Consider the following 21063-nt stretch of genomic DNA (forward strand, 5'->3'; position numbering starts at 1 on the left):
TTCATTGGCTTTACAAGCTGTGACTTAGGGATACCTTTTAGTCTTATTGTGACTTTTTAATGTTTGTTAAATTTGATGACACGCCTATGTATTGGTGATAGATTAAGTGTAAATTGTACAGAAATGATTGAATATAAATATTTTACAGACATTATATATTTGTGATAGGGATATGGGTGTAATGTGATTAAAATAACAATTTCCTGAATAAAGAATATTTATTATAAGTCTGTTTTTGGATTTGAATATAAATGTTACAAATTACCTATAGATGGCAGCAGACATCCACTTACACTAGGGGATTGTTAACACCAGTTTACAAGCTCGAACAGAAAGTAGGAGGTGAAGCGACCCGAGAGCACTCTACTGTACTCCGTGTGGATCACTGTGAGCGGATGGACCGGGCTGTGGCGCTCTGACCGCCTCTTCCCTGGATTATCTGGATGCGATTGAAACTGGACCACATCTCCCTCTTTATCACATTGCTCCCAACATCAGATACTCTCAAGGCACCTCGTGAGTGGAGCGGGTAGGAGACGCTCGTGGAAACGGGGCTGTAAATCCGGGCTGGTGCAGCTAGAGCCGGTGTGGCTAGAGCCGGTGCGGCGGGGATGGAGCGCTGGAAGGGCAGAGTGGCCCTGGTCACTGGTGCCTCTGTGGGGATCGGAGCGGCGATCGCTCGGGCGCTGGTCCAACAGGGCATGAGAGTGGTGGGCTGCGCCAGGAATGTCGACAAGATAGAGGTAAGTTTACAGAGTGTCACTGTCCGCTATGAATGAATCAGTGCGACTGAAGAGCTAGCTCTCTCACTACACAACAGTCTGGCTAACAGTAGCTTAACTAGCATAACAAACGCTAGCTTTATCTGGTCTTCAATGTCATTTTGGATCATAATCATTTTTTAAAGCTTTTAAACATTTCATCTGGTATGAATTGCCTGGTGAACATAATGGTGTTTGTTTTAAATGCAGTCACTAATTACGAAACTTGATAAAGCTCGAGACACAGGTGACAAGTTTTACATTTACATTTAAAAGAGCACTTCATAGATTGAATTTTCTAATATCCAATTAGCTTCTTATTAATGTGTAACGCCCGATAATCAGCCTCACCACCTTCCTTTATCCTGTTATTCACTGTCATAGGAGTGCATTTACCATTGATTGACAGAAGATAACCGCTTACATCATTAGTCTTGCCTTCCTATCTTTACAGTGATAAATCTTTTTACAATTTCTGGTCAGATTTAGGCCATTATAGATATTTTAGGAAATTGAAAATTTAAATTCAACAGTATATATACATTATTTAATTTATTACCGCGCAAAATAACAATTAATACTCGTGTTAGTATCTGTGGATTCTTGCATAAAATTTTTTCCCACAGTATTGACTGAAAGGACACACCTCTTTAGTGCTCAGGGCCTTCCTTAATCCATAAGACACTGAACCTTCCTTATCTGAAGAGCCAATAATTATTAAGCTAGTCTCCTTTTTTACAGCTAGGGGTTTGCACAAAAAGTTATCAGTCTTGTCCACAGAGCTGAAATTTGCTATTCATAGTAAGCCTAGATCTGCATTGTTTAAGTAATTTTTAAACTAAGTATAGGCCTACCATTGTTTGTAATAATTGATTGACCTGGGTACCACTGAGTTAGTGGGCAAATCAGCCAGTCAAGCAAATAAGCCTGTCATTCTTCCTAGGCTCCCATATTTACTCTCTAATCTTCTCTTTCTCTCTTAAATGTGTTTTGATCAAGTCCAACAGTGCTACAACATATTTTTGCTGCCTGTCTACACACCCACACCCCTCAGTGTTGTGCAATGGCACCCTCCATTCATACTCTGGTCACATGGGTCGCTGTCAATAGTTAACTGCACTAGCTTGCCTCTGTTTAGTGTGACTTGTATAAGCCTTAAACAAGGTCAGTGCCGCTTTGAAGTCCCACTGTAAAGCATATCAAATACAAAGGCTTGTTTTATGGTTCGATGGTTTCAGCACTACCAGTACTTTTTGTCTTATTAATTAATTAATAGCAAATGGCACATTTTTTATGCACATTGTTGAAATTGTCGCCTTCGTTGTTGAATCAATGAAGTGGTATTGTGCTGATAAATCATATGAATCATAATTTGTTATGGGTAGAGATGTCAAGACCTATAGTTTAATCAATAACTTGTGATTATTCAGGTCACAACATGATCCTTAGAACTGAAGAATTGTAATCGTGGCATCTTTAGAAGCTTTATTTTTAATATTCAATCTATTGTCTAAAAAAGTACACCTTAATTTATAGTACTTTTCATTTGGCTGTCTGTGTAATCCTTCATTTGGATCATTAGGATCCATAGCATTTTTTATCTGGCTGTTTATGTGACATTGACAGTGGATGTCCATCTCATGTCATTATTTTTCAGCCTTAGGGGCAACACAAACATTTTTCCAACATTTTACCACTTGAGGCAAGATAATTCCTTACTGTTTATCATGCAACGTGATATAATACCATAGCATACTATCTGATTTTCTTCATTGTCTTCAGATTTCATCACATGTGAGACCTCAAAGATACATCTGTGTATGGAGGCACAAAGCCAGTATTGTCCTCTGTGCTTTGTAAACTGGGCTCTTGCTGTACTGGTGCCAAGGCTGGCCTGCTCCTTGTGGGGGATGAGAGCGTCCATCACCAACTGTTCTTGACTTGTTTCAATAAGTTAAACATTGCCAGATTTGTTCAATAGTTTCCTCACATTCTATTACAGAGAAAAGTGAAATGTCTTTTCAGTTTAAGTTGTGAGTATTTTCTTTTTCATGTGCCTAACAAAGTGTAGAGAGTTGTGGAGAGTTGTAGAGAGTTGTGTTGTGGTATTGTGTAGTGTCTGAGGCTCTGAAGTGGAGGGGGGGCACTGAAAACGTGTGGTCACCAAGGGCTGTGGACTGGAATGGAGTCCACAAGACCACATCCAAATAGCCTCAACACTCAGTAACCTCAACCCAGTCAGGAAGAATAAATTAAAAATAAGATCACTTTTTTTGTTTCACACTGATCAATAACAATTTTGAATACACAATGTTTTGTCTAACAGTAAATAAAAATAGTAAAATTTCTTCCACCAAAGTCTGAACTCTACTCCAAACTACATGGTTTTACTGCCTTAAGCATATCCATATCCTTAAGCATATAATTGACAAATTTGCTTATTTTAAGGTACTTTTAAACTGTAACTTTTCGGTTGGGGATCTGGCACCTTTTTGTTTCCATGGATATGTCATTGCTCTGCTTAGAATGTTCCACAATATGACACTAAACAGGTCTGTCTTACATTTATTCAATTGCAGGTGGTTTTATAGCTCAAAAATACCTAGAAAAACATGCATTCTGACTGTGAGCGGGGTTGCGTCTTCACAGATCTGACCAGTAACCTGATTTGTAGGGGTGTGCAAAAATGTCAAATTATCAACATATCATATCGTTCAATGTGATGATAAGGTGTCAGTGTCATGGACTGCTGTATCGATATACCACCAAGAATATTTTTTGGTATATTTTACTAAATTATTTTATTACAGCGCTGCAGTTTAGAGAAAGGAAACTTGTTCATGCAACACATTTGACATTTTCAGTGTTTTGAGGAGTAAAATGAGCGTTTTTCATATGAACTTTGCAGAAGACGTGGTTTAACAAAGACTTTTAGTATCGCAGCCATGATTCAGCCATTATTTTTTATTAATCGTGGCCCATGTATTGAGGTTTGTATCGTATTGGCAACTTCTTAATGATACCCGGCCCTACTGATTTGTACATGTCTTTACCTGTTACATTGCAATCAATATTTCCTCAAGATAAGATGCTAGATTACTAATAAACTTCTTTATTGACTCCTACATAGAAACAATAGCCATAAGTTATTGTACTGTAAAACGCACAACCATAAAAGGCACTGTAACACACGTCTAGACAGGATCATTTAGAATACAAAAACTTACAGTCATTTGTAATAATAAAAGGGAAGCATTGTCACACTACTTTAACTCCCTGTGGGTCCTGTTGAAAAAGCATTAGAGGATGGGATAATGAGCCTTAAATGACACATTCAGGCCTAATAAAAACACCTGCAAATACAATATTTCTTCAGCTCGTAGCATCTCATTCATGTGGCCTATGTAGTATAATCCTCTGTTATTTTTAAACATTTAGGGAAATATGCACAGAGCACCAATGCATAACAAACTGAACACTGCATGCTACTTTGCTCATCCTTTTCCACATGTTGTATCAAAGTGTCCATACTTTGGCTATGCATCGCACACCTATCAGCTGACTGTATGATAACTTGTTGAATTTCCAGGAGGGTGTCTTGTCTGGAGTGTAAATCAGAGTAGGATCACCACTGTGGAACCACTAATAGTGTGTTAGCTAATGTAATTAAGTTAAACCTGTAATGTGTTTTGCTTAAAGATGTTCTGGATGAACAGGACTGTGTGATTTAATCACATTTCGATTCAAATCTATTATTAAGTGCTTTCAATGCGCATGTGTTTTGTTGCTCTCTGAGATACGTCACCTGATTATATTTTATCTGTTCATTCTCTTTATTTGATGATGAACTACCTTCTCTCTAACCAAATCATTGTTTGAATCATCAAGATTTCCTTTATGATTAAAAACATGTTTTTAGTCGAGTAGCCCTAGGCCTGTCACGATAACACATTTTGAAGTACGATATATTGCTGTAGAAAAATATTCAGATAAATGATAATATTGAATTTGAAACTGCTTATATGACTGACGCAGTAACCCTGAAACATGATTCTCCTGTAAACCTTTTTTGTATGAACGAAATTCTAAATAAAATGTCTAGTAATAAATAAATGGTATAATTAAACATTTTAGTAGTTCATTTTAGAATCTATATAGTATCACAGATGTTAATTATTTGACAAACTGGGTCCAGTCAAGCGGTAACGGAGGGAAACAGGGGCAGATTTTTTACATTCAGATAGCTCTTATTCAGAAACTAGAGGGACTATTGAAATAAGTAAGGTATCAGAATGTAGGAAAGAGTTAGCACTCCAACAGGGTAAAGTTAACCCTGCGATACTTTTTCAAGTTGTTGACAAAAAATTTAAAAACTCATGTCGGTAACAGAGAGAATGAAATATGCAGCACTTTTTGGGCAATAAATACAAACAGCGATAACTACCGGTTCTCCCTTACATATCCTTAACAAACTGGTTTGAGTATTTGCTTAATATAGTTTTCTACCATATGATACAAGATTAGGTTGAAAAACCTCTTGCACCTTCATCAACAGTTCAAAGATCGAATAATACAAGATATGATGAAATACATCAATTTATTTACATGATTTGCAGGTCTTTGAAGTTTGGGAAATAATTTTTGTTCCATGTTGCATACATGGTATGTTTAAAATGTATGTAACTTTAGAACTAAAAATGGTACAGAAAAAAGGTAAACAGTTTCATAAATTAGAGTACATATGTATCTGTTGAATACATTTTTATATCAGATGCATTAACTTGGCCTTGCTGTATACTGATATATTAATTATCGTGACAGGACTAAGTAACCCTACCAAAAATGTGTTTTGTCCAAGCTTCAAGACAAACTGTGGTTGAACAAAGGCTATAAAAATATGCACATAGTAATGGATCCTATTTGCTCTCTGCGGTGTTTCCCATTAGAACGCCACTGTTTTGCCTGAACAAGCCCTCCCCAGCAGCAGCAGCAGCAAAGTGTGGACCAGCGTGAGTCCGGAGCCCTTCACACAATGTGCTCAGTCATGCATCAAACAGAGCAGAGGTGTTATAGTAAAAGTCACTCTCCCTCTCCCTGCTCCTGTCAGTCTCTCCCTGCTCCTGTCAGCGCCTCCTCCCATCATCCCCACTGAACACCATGCAGAGTTTAGCCAGCCCTGTCCGGCATTTCACAGTGAATACACACACACAGAGTTGCCTAGTGCACTTCTTTATAGTGACGCTGGGCTGCTTTTTTGGGGGAAAATCTATTGCAAATTTTTGACAGTGATGGGTTGTGCTTTTTCATTTTAGCTGCTTCATGTTAAGAGACCCAGTAGTGACTGAAATACCTAGACAAACTTTATTGATCCACAAGGGAAATTATTTGGACACAGTAGCTCACACAGTACAATAAATATAATAATAAACCATAAAAATACAAATGGTAATAATAATTTAAAAATAAGTATCAAAAATAGTTTTAAAGTTATTATTTATCTTCATTTTATGCTTCCCATTGTTCATTAGCAACTGTTTTAAAAGTAACATCTTTTTAGACTTAGTTTGTGAGACTCAGTTGCTTTTTTTTTGGATTTTTTTTTTTTTTTTTTTGCTATTTGAAAATATGTGAATCCTCATGCACACCAATACAGAGGGATGAAGTGGGTCAGGTCAGACAGCTTTAGTCTCTTTGTCTGCTCTGGCTGGGTTGGCTTTTACTGTAGGAATTATGAATCTGAAAACAGTACGAGGTGGGTAGTTCTGTTACATTTATTCAGTTACAAAGTGTTTCTTAAGAATACTGTACTGTGAGGCTATAGTTGCCCCCCATAGTCTAAAATAAAGCTTAACAAAAACTGGTAAAGCAATTTATACTTTGTTTGTAGTAGTGTATTTTTCCATAAATTCTAATAAATAAAACTGGTTGGATCACTTGTGCCGCATCTGGGAAATACTGGTTACATTTATTTGTGTAACTTTTCTGGAGAATATATACTTCCCAGAGTAGGTTTATTAGAACATACTTTTAATCCTACTCAAGTAGACTAATGTATTACACAATGTTACAATGCTCATACCAGGGATGCACCGATCCAGCTTTTTCTGTTCTGATACTGATGTCAATACTTTGGCTTTAAGTATCTGTCAATACCCAATATCAACCAGTACTAGAGCAGAGACTCAAAATATAATTAATTTCCTTTCAGCACAAACAGTATATGGTTAAAAAAATAAAAAATCCAAATGTTTTTTTTATCGGGGCCAATCTTCAAGTACCATTTTCGTCTTGTGCATCCCTAACTCATAACTGAGTAAAAGTTTTGCCTCCCACTGTGCATAACTCTCTCTAATAAATTATTTGAACATTTAACAAGACTAATGCCTACATGTTTTTTTCCTTTTACTTGGTTTTTCACCTACCCTACCCTACTCTGCTTAAGTGGTTAAAAGAACTTCAAGTGCCTTATTATTTGAGTGGAATCCAATTCATGTGCTTTGATAGTGGAGTCAGTTGTACAGCCAAACCCAGACTAATAGCGTGTTTAGCACTGATCCTTCAGATATGATTTCATATTTAATTAATAATTTTGTGCATTTTTTTCATCTGCAGGATCACATTTCTTATACTGCTTATCCTTAAAAATAAAATGTATTCAGCCATCTTATTTCCTGTGTTGAATTTCTGCTGGAGTCATCGTGTTACCTGCTGCTTGTTGTGTTGTCATTCATGCAGAGCCATTTTCCACTTCCATTTTCCACCTGACCCATTACTGACAAACGCCTGGACTCTCTAGTCCTGGAACAGATTGTTGTAAACTTAAGATGGAAGCAAGGCTTTACAGTTTGTTGCATCCTTTCCTGGTAACTAGACCTTGTAGTTCTTGAAACATTCAGCTCATTAAAGGTGCACTACGTAACTGAGGGATGCTATTGCTTTACTTGGAATGTTCCACTGTATGGCATTAAATGCATGTCTTTTTTGGGGGGGACTGTTCAATTAGGTGAACTATTGTTAATGCTAAAGGAAAAACAATGCATTCTTACAGTGAGCAGCATTACTTCTCCACAGGTAGATTTGACATGCAACTCGGTCCAGACAGAGTGGGAATAAATGTTTTAAAGCCGTACTGTGGGACATTCATTCATAACATCTTTGTAGTGCAGGTGAAGTGTGTCTCTCTTCCAGAACAGTTTCATAGTGCAGCTTTGATTCTCATTTATCAAATTTTTGCTTTGTTCTTTTGTGCTATGATGAGAGATTCTGTGTGCAAAAATATGGCACAGAGGAAAAAAATGACATTACATAACAGGGGTTCACTGAGTGTATTGTGCAGAAAATAGAAGGTCAAGGGGTTTGATGAAGAATGCAGTCCAGGTTGTTGTCACTTTAATAGCCAACACATTGGACTTGTTGCTGGGTGCTTGTTTGATTTTTTTGTTTTGTGTTTTTGGCCAGCACTTTAGGGTCCTCTTGGTTTGGAAGCTTTTTTACATATCATCTCCATTTAGTTACCATGGTGCATTCGTTGACTGTTGGTGGGCTTGGTAACGCTTTCGGAGTATTTATTTGTTTTTGGCTTGAAATTTAAGTGCAACAAACTCATACTCAGCCCTGTTTATGTTTTATCAACAATGACAAGTACATATAATGCTTCCTTTATGTAAACGACTACTCCTGTTGTTTACAATGAGCACTCAATCCTACTTTGTAAACATGGCAAATCTAATCTCAATACTTGTCCAGAAAGTTCCAAAATTGGTCAGCCCTACTATCTATAGCTCACACAATACAATACATATTTTTATTTTGTCCTTCAGGCTTACAGACCAACATTATCAAGTATAGTATGAATTTGTAATCAGTTACATGTTTGTACATGCATATTTGAGGTTCCTTTGTGAGTTGCTAGACCATTAGTCCTGTGTTATCATATGTGCCACTGATTAACTGCTGTTGGGAGTTGTGTTCAATGACTGCTGGTATCACATGATGAGGAGACATGAGATTCAAGCTGGCTCAACAGAAACAACTCTAGACTTGTTTTAACTATAAACAAAGTAAATATAGGTTAGAGCTGTTCCCATGTGAAAAACTAATTGAACATACAAATCTGCTTCAAAGTGCTACAATACTAGTCCTATAAAAAGGTCATAGTGCTAATACTAGTGTAAAAATATTTTCCTCCTGTAATCTTTTATATTGCAATCAAATATAAACTTGAAGTCTTGCATTTTTTGTAACAGTTTGCTGGGTTACTAATTAAATATGTGGTAACTGCAAACATATCTGGTTGGTGTTCTGGTTGATTAAAGGCAAACTCCAAATGGATATCCCACCCACAGGTTGGTGAAATGTCTTGCCCAAGGGCACAATAACAGTTTATATCAGAGCCATTGCTGCCCCACTGTGGCACCTGTTATTCTCAGCGGTCTCCCATTCAAGTACTAAACAGGCCCGGCCCCGCGTAGCTTTTGAGATTTGATAAGATCAAGCGATGACAAGCAGGTATTCCATATCAGCATCTTTATGTGTAATAACAGATACAAGTGTCATGATAATATGACAGATCATGCACAGTATATATATATATATATATATATATATATATATATATATATATATATATATATATATATATATATATATGTATATATATATATATATATATATATATATATATATATATATATATATATATATATATATATATATATATATATATATATATAGTATATATATCATGTCATATAAGAATATAATAATGAAACTAGGATACATAAAGCAGGATAATCCCAGTAAACAATTTAAACACAGAAGCATTATACGATTATGAGGTGCAAAAATATATCAGAATGAACAATTAATTACTTATAGAAGTTTCTCAATTCAGATCTTATTACGAAAAATAGCAGAAATCTCCGTACTTTTGCAAAGAAAATATGTACACATGATATATACTGAGACCTAAAATATAAAAAAAAAAAAAAATCTAATCAGTGAATCAGACTTTATTTACAGAGCCCTTTACAACACACAAGATGACCACAGTGTTTTATGTTAAAATGAACACAATAAGATAATGATAACATAACAACATTGCCCTGGTACTTGTGTTTGCACTTTCCTTATTGTGTAGCTATAAATCTGCTATAATAATCGTTTTTAAAATCCTTAGAAATTGACCTAGCCCGTCTTGAGGTGTGGTGCCTTGCTTGTTGCTTTTATCTCTCCATCTAGATTAGATCGTCCTGAGTCGGAGCAGTAAAACCACCCAGTCCAACCTTTAGACCTTTTAGTGGCGGTCTTTCGGAGGCGCTCGGAGATAATCACTCAAACATCCCTCCCTTCTGCTCCACCACAATCCTATTATACAGCCTGGCGTAACCTTTGACCCCACCCACAGCACCACTCTACTATTTCTATATCACATTAAAGAAGCGTGATTAAATGCATTCTACTTCATTTTTACTCTTAAAAATATGAAAAATAGAGCTACTTTGTTTTTTAAAAATGCACTGTGTAACTTTTTGGTTGGGCATGTGTCACTTTCTTGTTTCTATGGCTATGTCATTGCTTTGCTTTGAATGTTCCACAATATGACATTAAACAGATCTGCAGGTAGTGTTATTGTTCCAAAATACTTAGAAAAACAGGCATTCTGACAGTGAGTGGAGTTGCTTCTTCACAGATCTGACCGGTAACTTGGTCTGGTTTGGTCTCTGTGAATATAGAAAGGTTTGCCATACAGTGCCATACAGTGAAACATTCCAGACAAAGCAATAAGATTTCCATGAAGAAACGTATTTGATGGACCACCAGGAAAGTTACACAATGCACCTTTGAACGGTTTGCAGTGGTCCAAAGTTATCCAAATGCATTTTGAGCATCCTAATTACACACTGTGATTTTTCTTTCATGATAATGCTAACAACTAGCATGCTGATGCACACTTCCTGATTGGCTGACAATAAAATGCTTCAATCAACTGATATTGAGTGGCTTAAAATATATCTTTACTGGGGCAAGAAAAAGTTCACTCACACATGAGGAAAAAATTGAGTACATGAACTTTAAATGATATGTCAAGAGGTTGTCTAATCCCAGTCTGACTTGGTCCTTTGAGATTTGTGTCCTTAATTAAACCAGAAATATCCATGATTTGAGCTATTTAAGGATAGACTTCTTTGTACTTCATCTGTATAAAAAGGTGACTTTTTATCTGTTAGTTTTGTGTTTGCTGTCCATCTGTTCCAGCCCCTCCCCTGCTCCATCTCCCTGCACAGTTTTGATGATCCGCATGAGTGTTTAAATGAGGATGGAGATGCACTGTCTGGCAAGTGTTTGGTGTGTCACAGGTATTTTACAAAGGAAAGAACTCTTATACAGTTCAAAAACCAGCAAAGACATAAGCAAAGAGACAAAGCAGATTTTTCCATCTCACAGTGCAATGTAAATCACGAGTTGTTGTTGTTGTAGGTTCATACGGTTATAGATCTATTATGCTATTTTCTACTCTATCGTTCGATTCAGGTGTTTCGATTCGATTCCATGTTGAGTTTGATTCTCACATATCCTTCCATGCTGTTTTTTATATTTTTAATATATTTTAATAGATCCATGGTGCTGTGTTGTCAATTTGGCACAGGCAGGGAAAGGCCAAAGGTCTGGGGTCCTTTCTTGCAAACAGAAAGTAACCAGCTCTGTAGAGACTCATTGCTGCTATATTCTAACAGAGTTTTTTCTTTCAGTCACTTTTTATTTTACGTTGATGGACTCAGGACAAATATATGAACTTTTAAATACTCTAAAATCTTGTGTATTAAATCGTATAACATGTTTAGTGGTGAAAATATGAGAGCATGTTTTTTTTAGAGAGAAAAGAGGGGCTGCTCCTGGGAACAAGGCAGAAACACGTAGATACACAGACATGAGAAAGTCAGGAGGAGCAGAGAAATTAAGCCATCAAAATAAATAACAGAAAGATTTAATTGTGATGATTATGTCTTATAGCCTTTCAGTAGCATATTATAAACCACATGGTCCCTGGAATTGCTAATGTCTACTGAAGTAAAGGTAAAAGACAAAACTACTGCTTCATGACATCACAAGGTGGAACAGAGTATATTGAGCTTTGAGACTGAGATGTAGATAGGTTAATTATAAAGGGTTACTCAAACAGGTGTGAATGAAACAAAACAATTCTAGTTATGTTTTTGTTCAGTTGATGTAGAATAATATTCAACATATTCCTATATTTATAGGACCTTTTAAACATTTTAAATACTTAGAAATCGTATGGTTGATGGCAACTCCAATGATACATTCAGTCAAAAGCTGAAAATCCCTAAGAAAGCAATTATCAGGATAATAAATAATCTGTATGTATAATTTTTAACTGGTATTATATGCCTAATGCAGGTTTGACCACTGCTGATCTTGTCTGGGATACAGACTGGTTCTCTCTGTATGTTCTCTGCCTGGTTTCCACCTCCTCCACAGCATCTCATGTCAAACTCAGATCAGTTCCTTAGTCATCTATCATTTAGATTAGAACAAAATAACTTCTTTCACCTGAGATTAACAGCATTTAGTGCTTTGCGCATTGATTCTGAATAAATCTGTCATATTTGTTGTGATACAGACAGATGATCTTGATTAGCTATTCCTCCTGTCAAGCACCCCCATCTGTTCTCTGAGACCTAAAATATAACCTGTGACTCACATCTTAAAGTATTAGTGTTGCAGAAGTGTGTATTCTGGGCTGGCCAGACAACTACTGATCAGCAACACCTAGGCCTAATCTTATTATATTCCCTTATCGTTCACTATATGTTTGATGGAACGATCATTTTGGGGGTCAATATGGGTACACATGGATACTTTTTCTTAGTACTAGATGGGAACCTTTTGTCATTTTTCCTGTTCTCTGAAAAATCTCAGCTGATTCAAAAGGTTGAATAAATAACTTCTATGACTGATTATAGATATAAACTAACTACTAAGGTATTTTAGTCTGCTATTTATCTATTGCAGTTTTTGTTTATCATATTGTAGTTTTTTGGGGATAATTCTACTTTATTGTTGGCATAAATTTGTTATTGTGACAGGACTAGCAACACACCTTCAAGACACCTATTTTTTCATTATTGTTTCTTCTGTTCACAAAGATTTACTTGCCGCCTGAAATGCCAACAGTCACATTTGTATGCTTATTTGATATATTTAGTAAACTCCCGAGTGCCCATAATACCACTCCTCTCATCTGAAAGCCTTCCTGAGTCGGGCAGAGACAAATCTTATTTCTGATCTCTGCTCGTAGCTGCACTGGTGCGATCGATGGAGCTCTCCACTTAAGGCCTTTAGCACTTCACTGCCTTTTATTTTTATCCCGTTCCTCTCGACTTGCCCCTGCGTGTCGTCAGTCCATTTACAGTCTTGGTGACACAGTGAATGACTGATAAACATGATGTGAGCTCTTCTATTCTTTTATAGAAGCTCTGCATTGAGCTTTTATGGTTTTAGATTATTGATAAAGGTTTTATTGCCTGTTTTACATAATGAGTCTTTATGGCACTACTGATTTGTTTCATCTTTCAATGGGACTTAATAAAACATAACATTACATTAATTGTCTGCCTATAGTTCTTCATCAGCTCTGAGTTTTTTCCAAGCTGGTGCAATCATTTGCTCCTCTTTACAATAACATGACTTTGCCATTTCCAATTTTTTATTGGATACTGGCCTGGCTGTTTTGTATCTTTAGTTACTGGTGTTTTAATTTGATTGTGATGAAATGTGTCTTTAAATGTATTAGTTGAGATTTAAATATTAGGCATGTAAAATTACACACATAAGAGCAGAAATATAACTTAGACCCTTGGAAGTTTACAGCATAAGTGTTTGCCATTTTCATTGTTAATATGCTATATCTTCAAAACAATTTACATGACATTATCCATATTCCGATTATCTGCCCACTTCTAGATGGAGTGCTGCAGACCAGAGATGCCCAGTTTGGATTTTGCTGAATTAACTGTTTATTTTTGGCACTGGAGCTTATCTTTGGCACCGTTCACAGTACTGTGTAGGTTTGGCACTGACCACCGCAGTAGTTCTTCACCCACACACATACAGACGGGCACTTCCTGTTGGACTGGGATCAGAGACAGTGGGAAAGGCTGTAGCTCTGACTTTTATTTCACTGTGAAAGACTCTGGCTCTATTGTCACCATGGAGCTGTAGGATCACACTTCAGGCATATAACTAGTGTCTTTCAGATGGACCCAGGGCTTGGAAACAACTGTGGTGCTTATTAATAACAATAATAATGCTCTATGCTTGTAGAGCACTTCATAGGCTTGTCAAATCCTCTCAATGCTCTAAACTGTAATCATTCATTGAAGTAACTTATTCCTAGACTTAGATTTAGACAATTTTATTGGTCCACAAGGGGAATTAGTTGGACACAGTATCTCACACATCACAATACATTATAATAACAAAGAGGAAAAAATATAAATGGTAATAAATTCTAAATAAGTAGCAAAAATAATCAAGAGACTGGTGTCAAATATCCAGCTGAAAAAGCAACTACCTCTAATGCTGATATAATATAAAGCCTCAACTTCATATTTCTTAATGACAGGCAGTCTCCTGTGTGTACTAAAGTGCTTTATCAGGCCACACCCCCTGGTCAGGTGACTAGTGCAGCTGTGCCTGGCAGAACTGTGTCGCTCTGATCGGGCAACAACAGCGGTGCTACTCGCATGACCTGTTTTAAACAGTAGAGTCACATATAGAGCTGGAAGATATACTCCACAGGATGACATTAAACTTGTCTGTATAGTCTCGCTGTGATCTCTTATCTCTTATAATTTAATATTAGACTAGCAGTTATTATTATTATTACCAGCAGTTGTGTTTAGTTTCATTGACACATGTTTGAGTAACCCTTTATTATTAAGCTGTATCCATCTTGAAAGCTCAAAAGGCTATGTTCTGCTTTGTTATGTCATGAAGTTAGTTTTGAAGAGAATGCCAATTGAAATTATCCAGATGATTCTAGTGAAGGTGTACGCACTTCCTGTATTACCACATGACATAACAAGGTGGAACTGAGTTTTTTCTCTTTGAGAGAAGAACTCCACCTAAATATGCAGGGTTTGTGTGATAAACATTTGTGAATGAAACAAAACACAACTCCAGGTATATTTTGATGAGGAAACAACATAGGTTAAAAAATAGCGTATTATGTGCCCTTTTAGCTATACTAAGAGATATTCTGTTTGTGTTTTACAGAAACTGGCAGCTGAGTGTCAGAGTGCTGGTTACAGCGGCACGTTGATCCCGTACAAATGTGACCTGTCCAATGAAGATGAGATCCTGTCCATGTTTTCAGCCATAAAGACGCAGCACAAAGGAGTGGATGTGTGCATCAACAACGCTGGAGTGGCCCACAACGAGCCCCTCCTGAGCGGACAGACTGCGGGCTGGAGGAACATGATCGATGTGGGTGGGCACTGGGCACACCACAGCAACATTTGGACTAAACTGGAGATAGACCATCAACTAAGCCAGGACTAGATCAGAACTAGACAAGGACTAGACCAGGACTAAACAAGAACTAGACCAGAACTAGATCAGAACTAAAACAGGACTAGATCCTCAACTGAACCTGCACTAGACCAGGACTAGACCTTAAACCTGCTCTAGACCAGGACTAAAATAGGACTAAAATAGGACTATACCAGGACTATAACAGGATGAAACAAGACTAAAACAGGTCTACACTCTCAACAAAACCTGCACTAGAACAAGACTCTAACAGGACCAAAACAGGACCAAAACAGCACCAAAACAGGACTAGAATCTCAACAAAACCTGTGCTAGACCAAGACTAAACCAGAACAAGAGTGACCAAGTATTGAACATAACATTAAACACGCTAGCAACTTTTATTTTATATATGCTGATGAGTTAATAAGTGGTAATCTAAAGAGAGTATTGTGTTTATAATTGAGAGATTCAGAATACTGGTTTAACTGTAAACTTAACTGTAAACACTCATTATACAATTGTAAAATACAAGTTTAAAATACCCCAGCAAGTTTTTGACATCTTACTAAGATTTATGTATAATAAATAACACCCACGACATATAGGTGGCTACAATGAGACTCGTTCTTGAGCTCACACACAGTACTTCTCTTCAAGCTTTACATTGAGATTCATCAAAAACACCCCCCTCCACCCACCCCTTGTGGTCCTCAGTCTCTTCTGCGTTCATAGGAAACATCCATCTGTTGTCATGGCAGCCCTGTCATGTGTAAAGCAGTATATTTTTAGCCTGTGTAATCTGTAATCCGACCCTATTATGTTTGGTCAGCTCCCCCCTAACTCACTTCTTCTACTATGAACATGTTGTCTATCACTATGAATATGGAAGCAGGCCTAAAAAGATCAGCACACGCAACCAGTGATGTACTATGTAACTTTTCTGACCTACTTGTCTCCACAGAGATCTTATTGCTCTTCCTGGGATGTTCCACTGTGGCATTGAACATATTTATTAAGTGTTTTTATAGTTAAAGTATGCATTGCAAAACATGCATTCTTACTGGGAGTAGGATCAGCACTTCACAGATACTGTAACTCGGCCTGGTGGTGTCACCTGCTTGTCTACAGGGAGATAGACGTGGTATAAGCCATATTGTGGAACATGCTTGGTATAGCAATAACATCCTCATGGGACAGACTGTCTACCATAAATTTTATTACAAAATGTACTTTCAATAGCGCCAGTAAAGTTGCTTTAAACAGTGCCAGTATGGTAGAGTATGGTAGTGGCTGTAATGTAATAATATTGATTACAGGAAATTAGTCATTAGTGATAACCAGATTTAAATAAGTTTGAGAGTTCAAATGAATTAAAACAGCAATCAAAGATCCACAGAGAGACCACATAAAAACTGAGACTAGACCAAGACTAAACAAGGACTGGACCGGGACTAAACCAAGTCTACATCACAGTTAAACAAAAGCCAACAACCTTATTGCAATTATTTTCATTTTGTACACACTAGATAAAAATAACAGTACAAATGTTGGGTTTCAGAGTCAGATTAACCCAATAGCTCCTTCTCCTCTTTATCAAATGAAAGATTGTGATTCATTTGTTTCCTGTTGTATTTTTTATGTTTTGCTTTCTTGCAGGTGAATGTTGTGGCCCTGTCGATCTGCACTCGTGAGGCGTACAAATCCATGAAGGAGAGAAATGTGGACGACGGTCACATTATAAATATAAACAGGTGAGACTCACAGCTCTGAGGACTCGTCTGCACGAACGACCCCATCAGAAAGTGTTAAAGCAACTACTTCTCACCTTTCTCACTTTTTCAGACACACTGCATCCTAGTATTATACTAGACAAAGATAAAAAGACCTAATTTTGTTATGTTTTCGTTGTATCATTTCTAATCACCTTTAATTTAATCCTATGTTAAATTTTCTGGTGGAGGGTCAACAACATGCTTGTGTTCATGGAAATGTTATTGCTTCGCATGGAATGATTCACAGCAATATTAACACATCTGTTTAAACAAATGAAAGCAGATATGTTCAATGTCATACTGTTGAACATTCTGTGCAAAACAATATCTTCTCCATGAAGCAAAGAGGTGACAAACCTTCCTCCAGAAAAGTTATAGTGCACACTTATCAAAACTTGTAATGCCATCATGACTTCAGTCTGTATAAAGGATGATCTTAAACTACTTTTAATCACATTTTCAATACCAATTAACCTGATTTCTTATTTATTAAGTTTTTGTTAAGTCTGTCTTGCTTTGTTAATTAATATGGTGATGTGTTGTGCTGCAGTATGGGAGGACACAGAGTCGTGCCAAGTGCTGATGAGCACTTCTACTGTGCCACTAAATACGCTGTGACTGCTCTGAGCGAAGGGCTTCGACAAGAGCTCCGAGAAGCCAACAGCCACATCAGAGTAACTGTATGTCATCCCACACAGATGCAATATACTGCAGATGAGTAGTTCTATCAGTTGCATTGAGGAGGTTTATGAATGCAAACAGGGGACTTTGAATTTTAAGTTTCCAATAGAATTCGATTCAAAGCCAAGTAGATGTAGTTGCAAATGATGTCCAATGACCATTTGGTCACCATCATGTACATGATGCAGTGTTGAGAAGTAACTCAATACATGTACTGAAAATATGCATTCAAATGAGTCAAAATGAGCAATTCTGTTAAGTTACAATTACTCATTCATTTAGTGATTGCCAGAGTTTTAAAAAATACATCATGGCAACATGTAATTTAAGCTTCAAACTGCACATTATTTGTAAGAAAAATGGAAAACCACTGTTGTGGTGCATTCATGTGGGATTTTTTCTTCATTAACTGGCGTAAAATAAGTTAATAACAAACAAGTACAAAAAACATGAAGCTGTTTTTTGCACTATAATATAATGCAACTCAAGATGGAAATATTGTAAGTATTCAGGAAATTGTACAGGGCGATGTTAACAGAATATGTTACAAAATACATCTTATTGCAGATATTCATTATGTTGTAAATATGTTTTTAAAGTATTCTTCCCAACACTGTAAGCAGTCTTACACTCTTTGCTATAGTTGAAATATTGTTTTGTTTCCGTAGTGTATTTCTCCTGGAATAGTAGAAACAGAGTTTGCTTTCCGGCACCTGAACAGTGACCCAGAGAAAGCAGCAGCTGTGTATGCAAGTATAAAGGTATGTACATTTCCATTTATTTTTATGAACCTTAACAAAAACACGATGATGGATATTTTCTATTTCTGTTTTTGCAGTGTTTAAAACCAGAAGACATAGCCAGCGCTGTGACCTATGTCCTCAGTGCCCCTCCTCATGTGCAGGTACACTATTTGCCCTTCTCTTTACAGCATTCCTCATTGTGCTCACCAGTTGTCACGGTTCATAGCCATTGAGATAGCTATGATGTAATTCATTTCAGTCCATTGTCTGACCTCCACTAATGCCTGCCCTGCCCTACCTTGCTTCCAGTGCTATGAAGTAACTAAATACATGTACCAAAAATACATGGTAAGGAATAGAAACTAAACAAATTTTGAGTAATTAAGTGGTCCTGTACTCTTTCATTTAGTAATATTTAGAATAGTTTCTAAAATTTAATTAAATGAATATCAAAACAAATAAATTACTGTACTTTATCGTGTATTTTAGGTTTTGAACTGCACATCATTAGTATGCAAAATAGAAAACACTGCTCTTGTGGAGTGTATGTGTAACTTTTCTTTCTCTTATTAGTGATAAACAAGTGCATAATATACATAAAGCTGCTATTTTAAATCCTATGTCACATTTTTACACCATTATATTAGGCAACTAGGTGTGAGAATATTTTAACTATTCAGAATACTGTACACAAACCGAACCATGTATTCTTCCAAACACTCCTTGCTTCTGCTGTTGTTTACAGTTATTAATTAGCTATGTGTTGCCAGATTGGAGACGTGCAGATGAGGCCCGTTGAGCAGGTGTCTTAGCAAAGCAGCAGAGAGCACCAGAGGACCACAGGAGCAGCCGGCACACCTATTGTAAATCCTTGGCGACCTCTGCTGGCGAGTGGGGGTAATGCATCAACTTAACTACAACTGTGACAACGGACGGACGAAGTACAAAGTGTGCTGAAGTCTTAAAGAGACTATGCAGGGAATTGTCCTGAAGGGCTTGGACATTTGAAACCACTACAACTACACTACTGAATGCCGCAAAATTCTGTTATGGGTGTAATAGCCCAGCAATGACCTGAGCTAACTCCAGTCAACTCTAGGAATGCTTAAAGGTGTACTATGTAACTTTTATAGTGGGATGTCCCTCACCTGCTTGTCTTTGTGGAGATGTCACTGCTTTACCTGGAATGTTCCACAGTATGGTATTATGCGTATCTATCTCGCATTTGTTCAGTCACAAAAAAAAAATCCTTCCTCTCTTTAGATCTGATCCTGAACTTGACCTGGTGGCATCTTCTTGGAGTTAGATTAGATAACACTACATAGACAATAAATACGATCTATGGAGGCAAGCATGTAGTGGACATCTCCCTGAAACATTACACAGTGTACCTTTAAGAGAGCTGCTGTGTACCATGTGGTCATCTTCTGTACATGACCATCACTATAGAGGGAAGAGTATGCCATTGATTGCACATGTTCTACCTTTTTATTTTGGTGTTGTTTTTTCTAGGTCACATTACATATCTTTTTCCTATTCAACCAGATGAGTAATTGCTGTTTATGACATGATTTGTTTTAAAATTTTAACACTGGATGTCCCACACCAAAAACACTAACACTAGCTGTAATGTGTTCACACCCTTCTGCAACCTTTATTTACCATATGTCTTAACACTGAATGACCTGATGATATGAAATAATAGTTATATTAATCAATTTTGTACAGATTGGGGAAAATAGACTCGGACCTTATTAATCAGCTTATGTGATTCAGTCTTGCACGTTGAATTTAGGAAGGTTATGAAAAGAGAGATGATTTGTACCCTAACATTTTGGGGAAAATTCTTGGCAAATGACTTAAAACTATTGTCCAGGAGTACTGTCATTAACTGGGTGCTTTCTGCTTCTGTGTTACTGTAGTCACTGAAGAAAAGCAATGCACGTTATGGACTTTGTGACCAGCTTTAGACCTGAACATAAGAGCTGCATGATTCATGTACTCCTGTTAACCATCTACATATTATCTCTATCGGGAATGTCATATGATAATAAATGAGTCACTAAATGCACTGTGAATATTTGTCTTTATCAGTTTTAGTACACTGGTTATTTTGATCTTAATTCAACATGACCAATAGATGGCAGTATTACTCTATGTAGCAGTAGCATTTTTTTTAAACAAACATTAAAATGTCTCACAAACAAGGCCACTTCAAGTTATCTGCATAGCAGATAGGTAGCAACTAATATAATGTAAGCAAGCAAACAAGAAAATGAATAAACACACTCAGTATTTAAATAGTAGAAAATATTGATCATTAACACTAATGCCATTGATAATAGCTTATGAATGGATTCATGAGGTATCAAAAGTTTGTTTCGATGGGTGGCTTTTCAGTTGGATACTGAGACGAGCTGGTGACAGCTATCACTGGAAATGCGCCCCCTCCTCTCTCATAATAAGCCATCTTTGACATTTCATCCAGTGTACCTGGTGTGATGGACAGCCTGAGTTTCTGGGGAGAAAAACACAAACAATATTAGC

At 36.9% G+C, this 21063-nt stretch overlaps 1 protein-coding gene across 1 annotated transcript; it reads left to right on the forward strand.

Annotated features, from left to right (window-relative positions):
• The first annotated feature begins 338 nt into the window (after positions 1 to 338).
• Positions 339 to 20594, forward strand: dhrs11a (dehydrogenase/reductase 11a). The gene is made up of 7 exons (XM_020930268.2): positions 339 to 743; positions 15063 to 15272; positions 16977 to 17071; positions 17643 to 17772; positions 18442 to 18534; positions 18612 to 18677; positions 19287 to 20594. The coding sequence occupies exons 1-7, from the start codon at positions 612 to 614 to the stop codon at positions 19326 to 19328; spliced, it is 768 nt and encodes a 255-aa protein (XP_020785927.1). The 5' UTR covers positions 339 to 611; the 3' UTR covers positions 19329 to 20594.
• Positions 20595 to 21063: the final 469 nt, after the last annotated feature.

Source organism: Boleophthalmus pectinirostris, unplaced genomic scaffold (genome assembly GCF_026225935.1).
Source record: "Boleophthalmus pectinirostris isolate CB_2022bp ecotype Guang Dong unplaced genomic scaffold, ASM2622593v1 HiC_scaffold_12, whole genome shotgun sequence".
Lineage (NCBI taxonomy): Eukaryota > Metazoa > Chordata > Actinopteri > Gobiiformes > Gobiidae > Boleophthalmus > Boleophthalmus pectinirostris.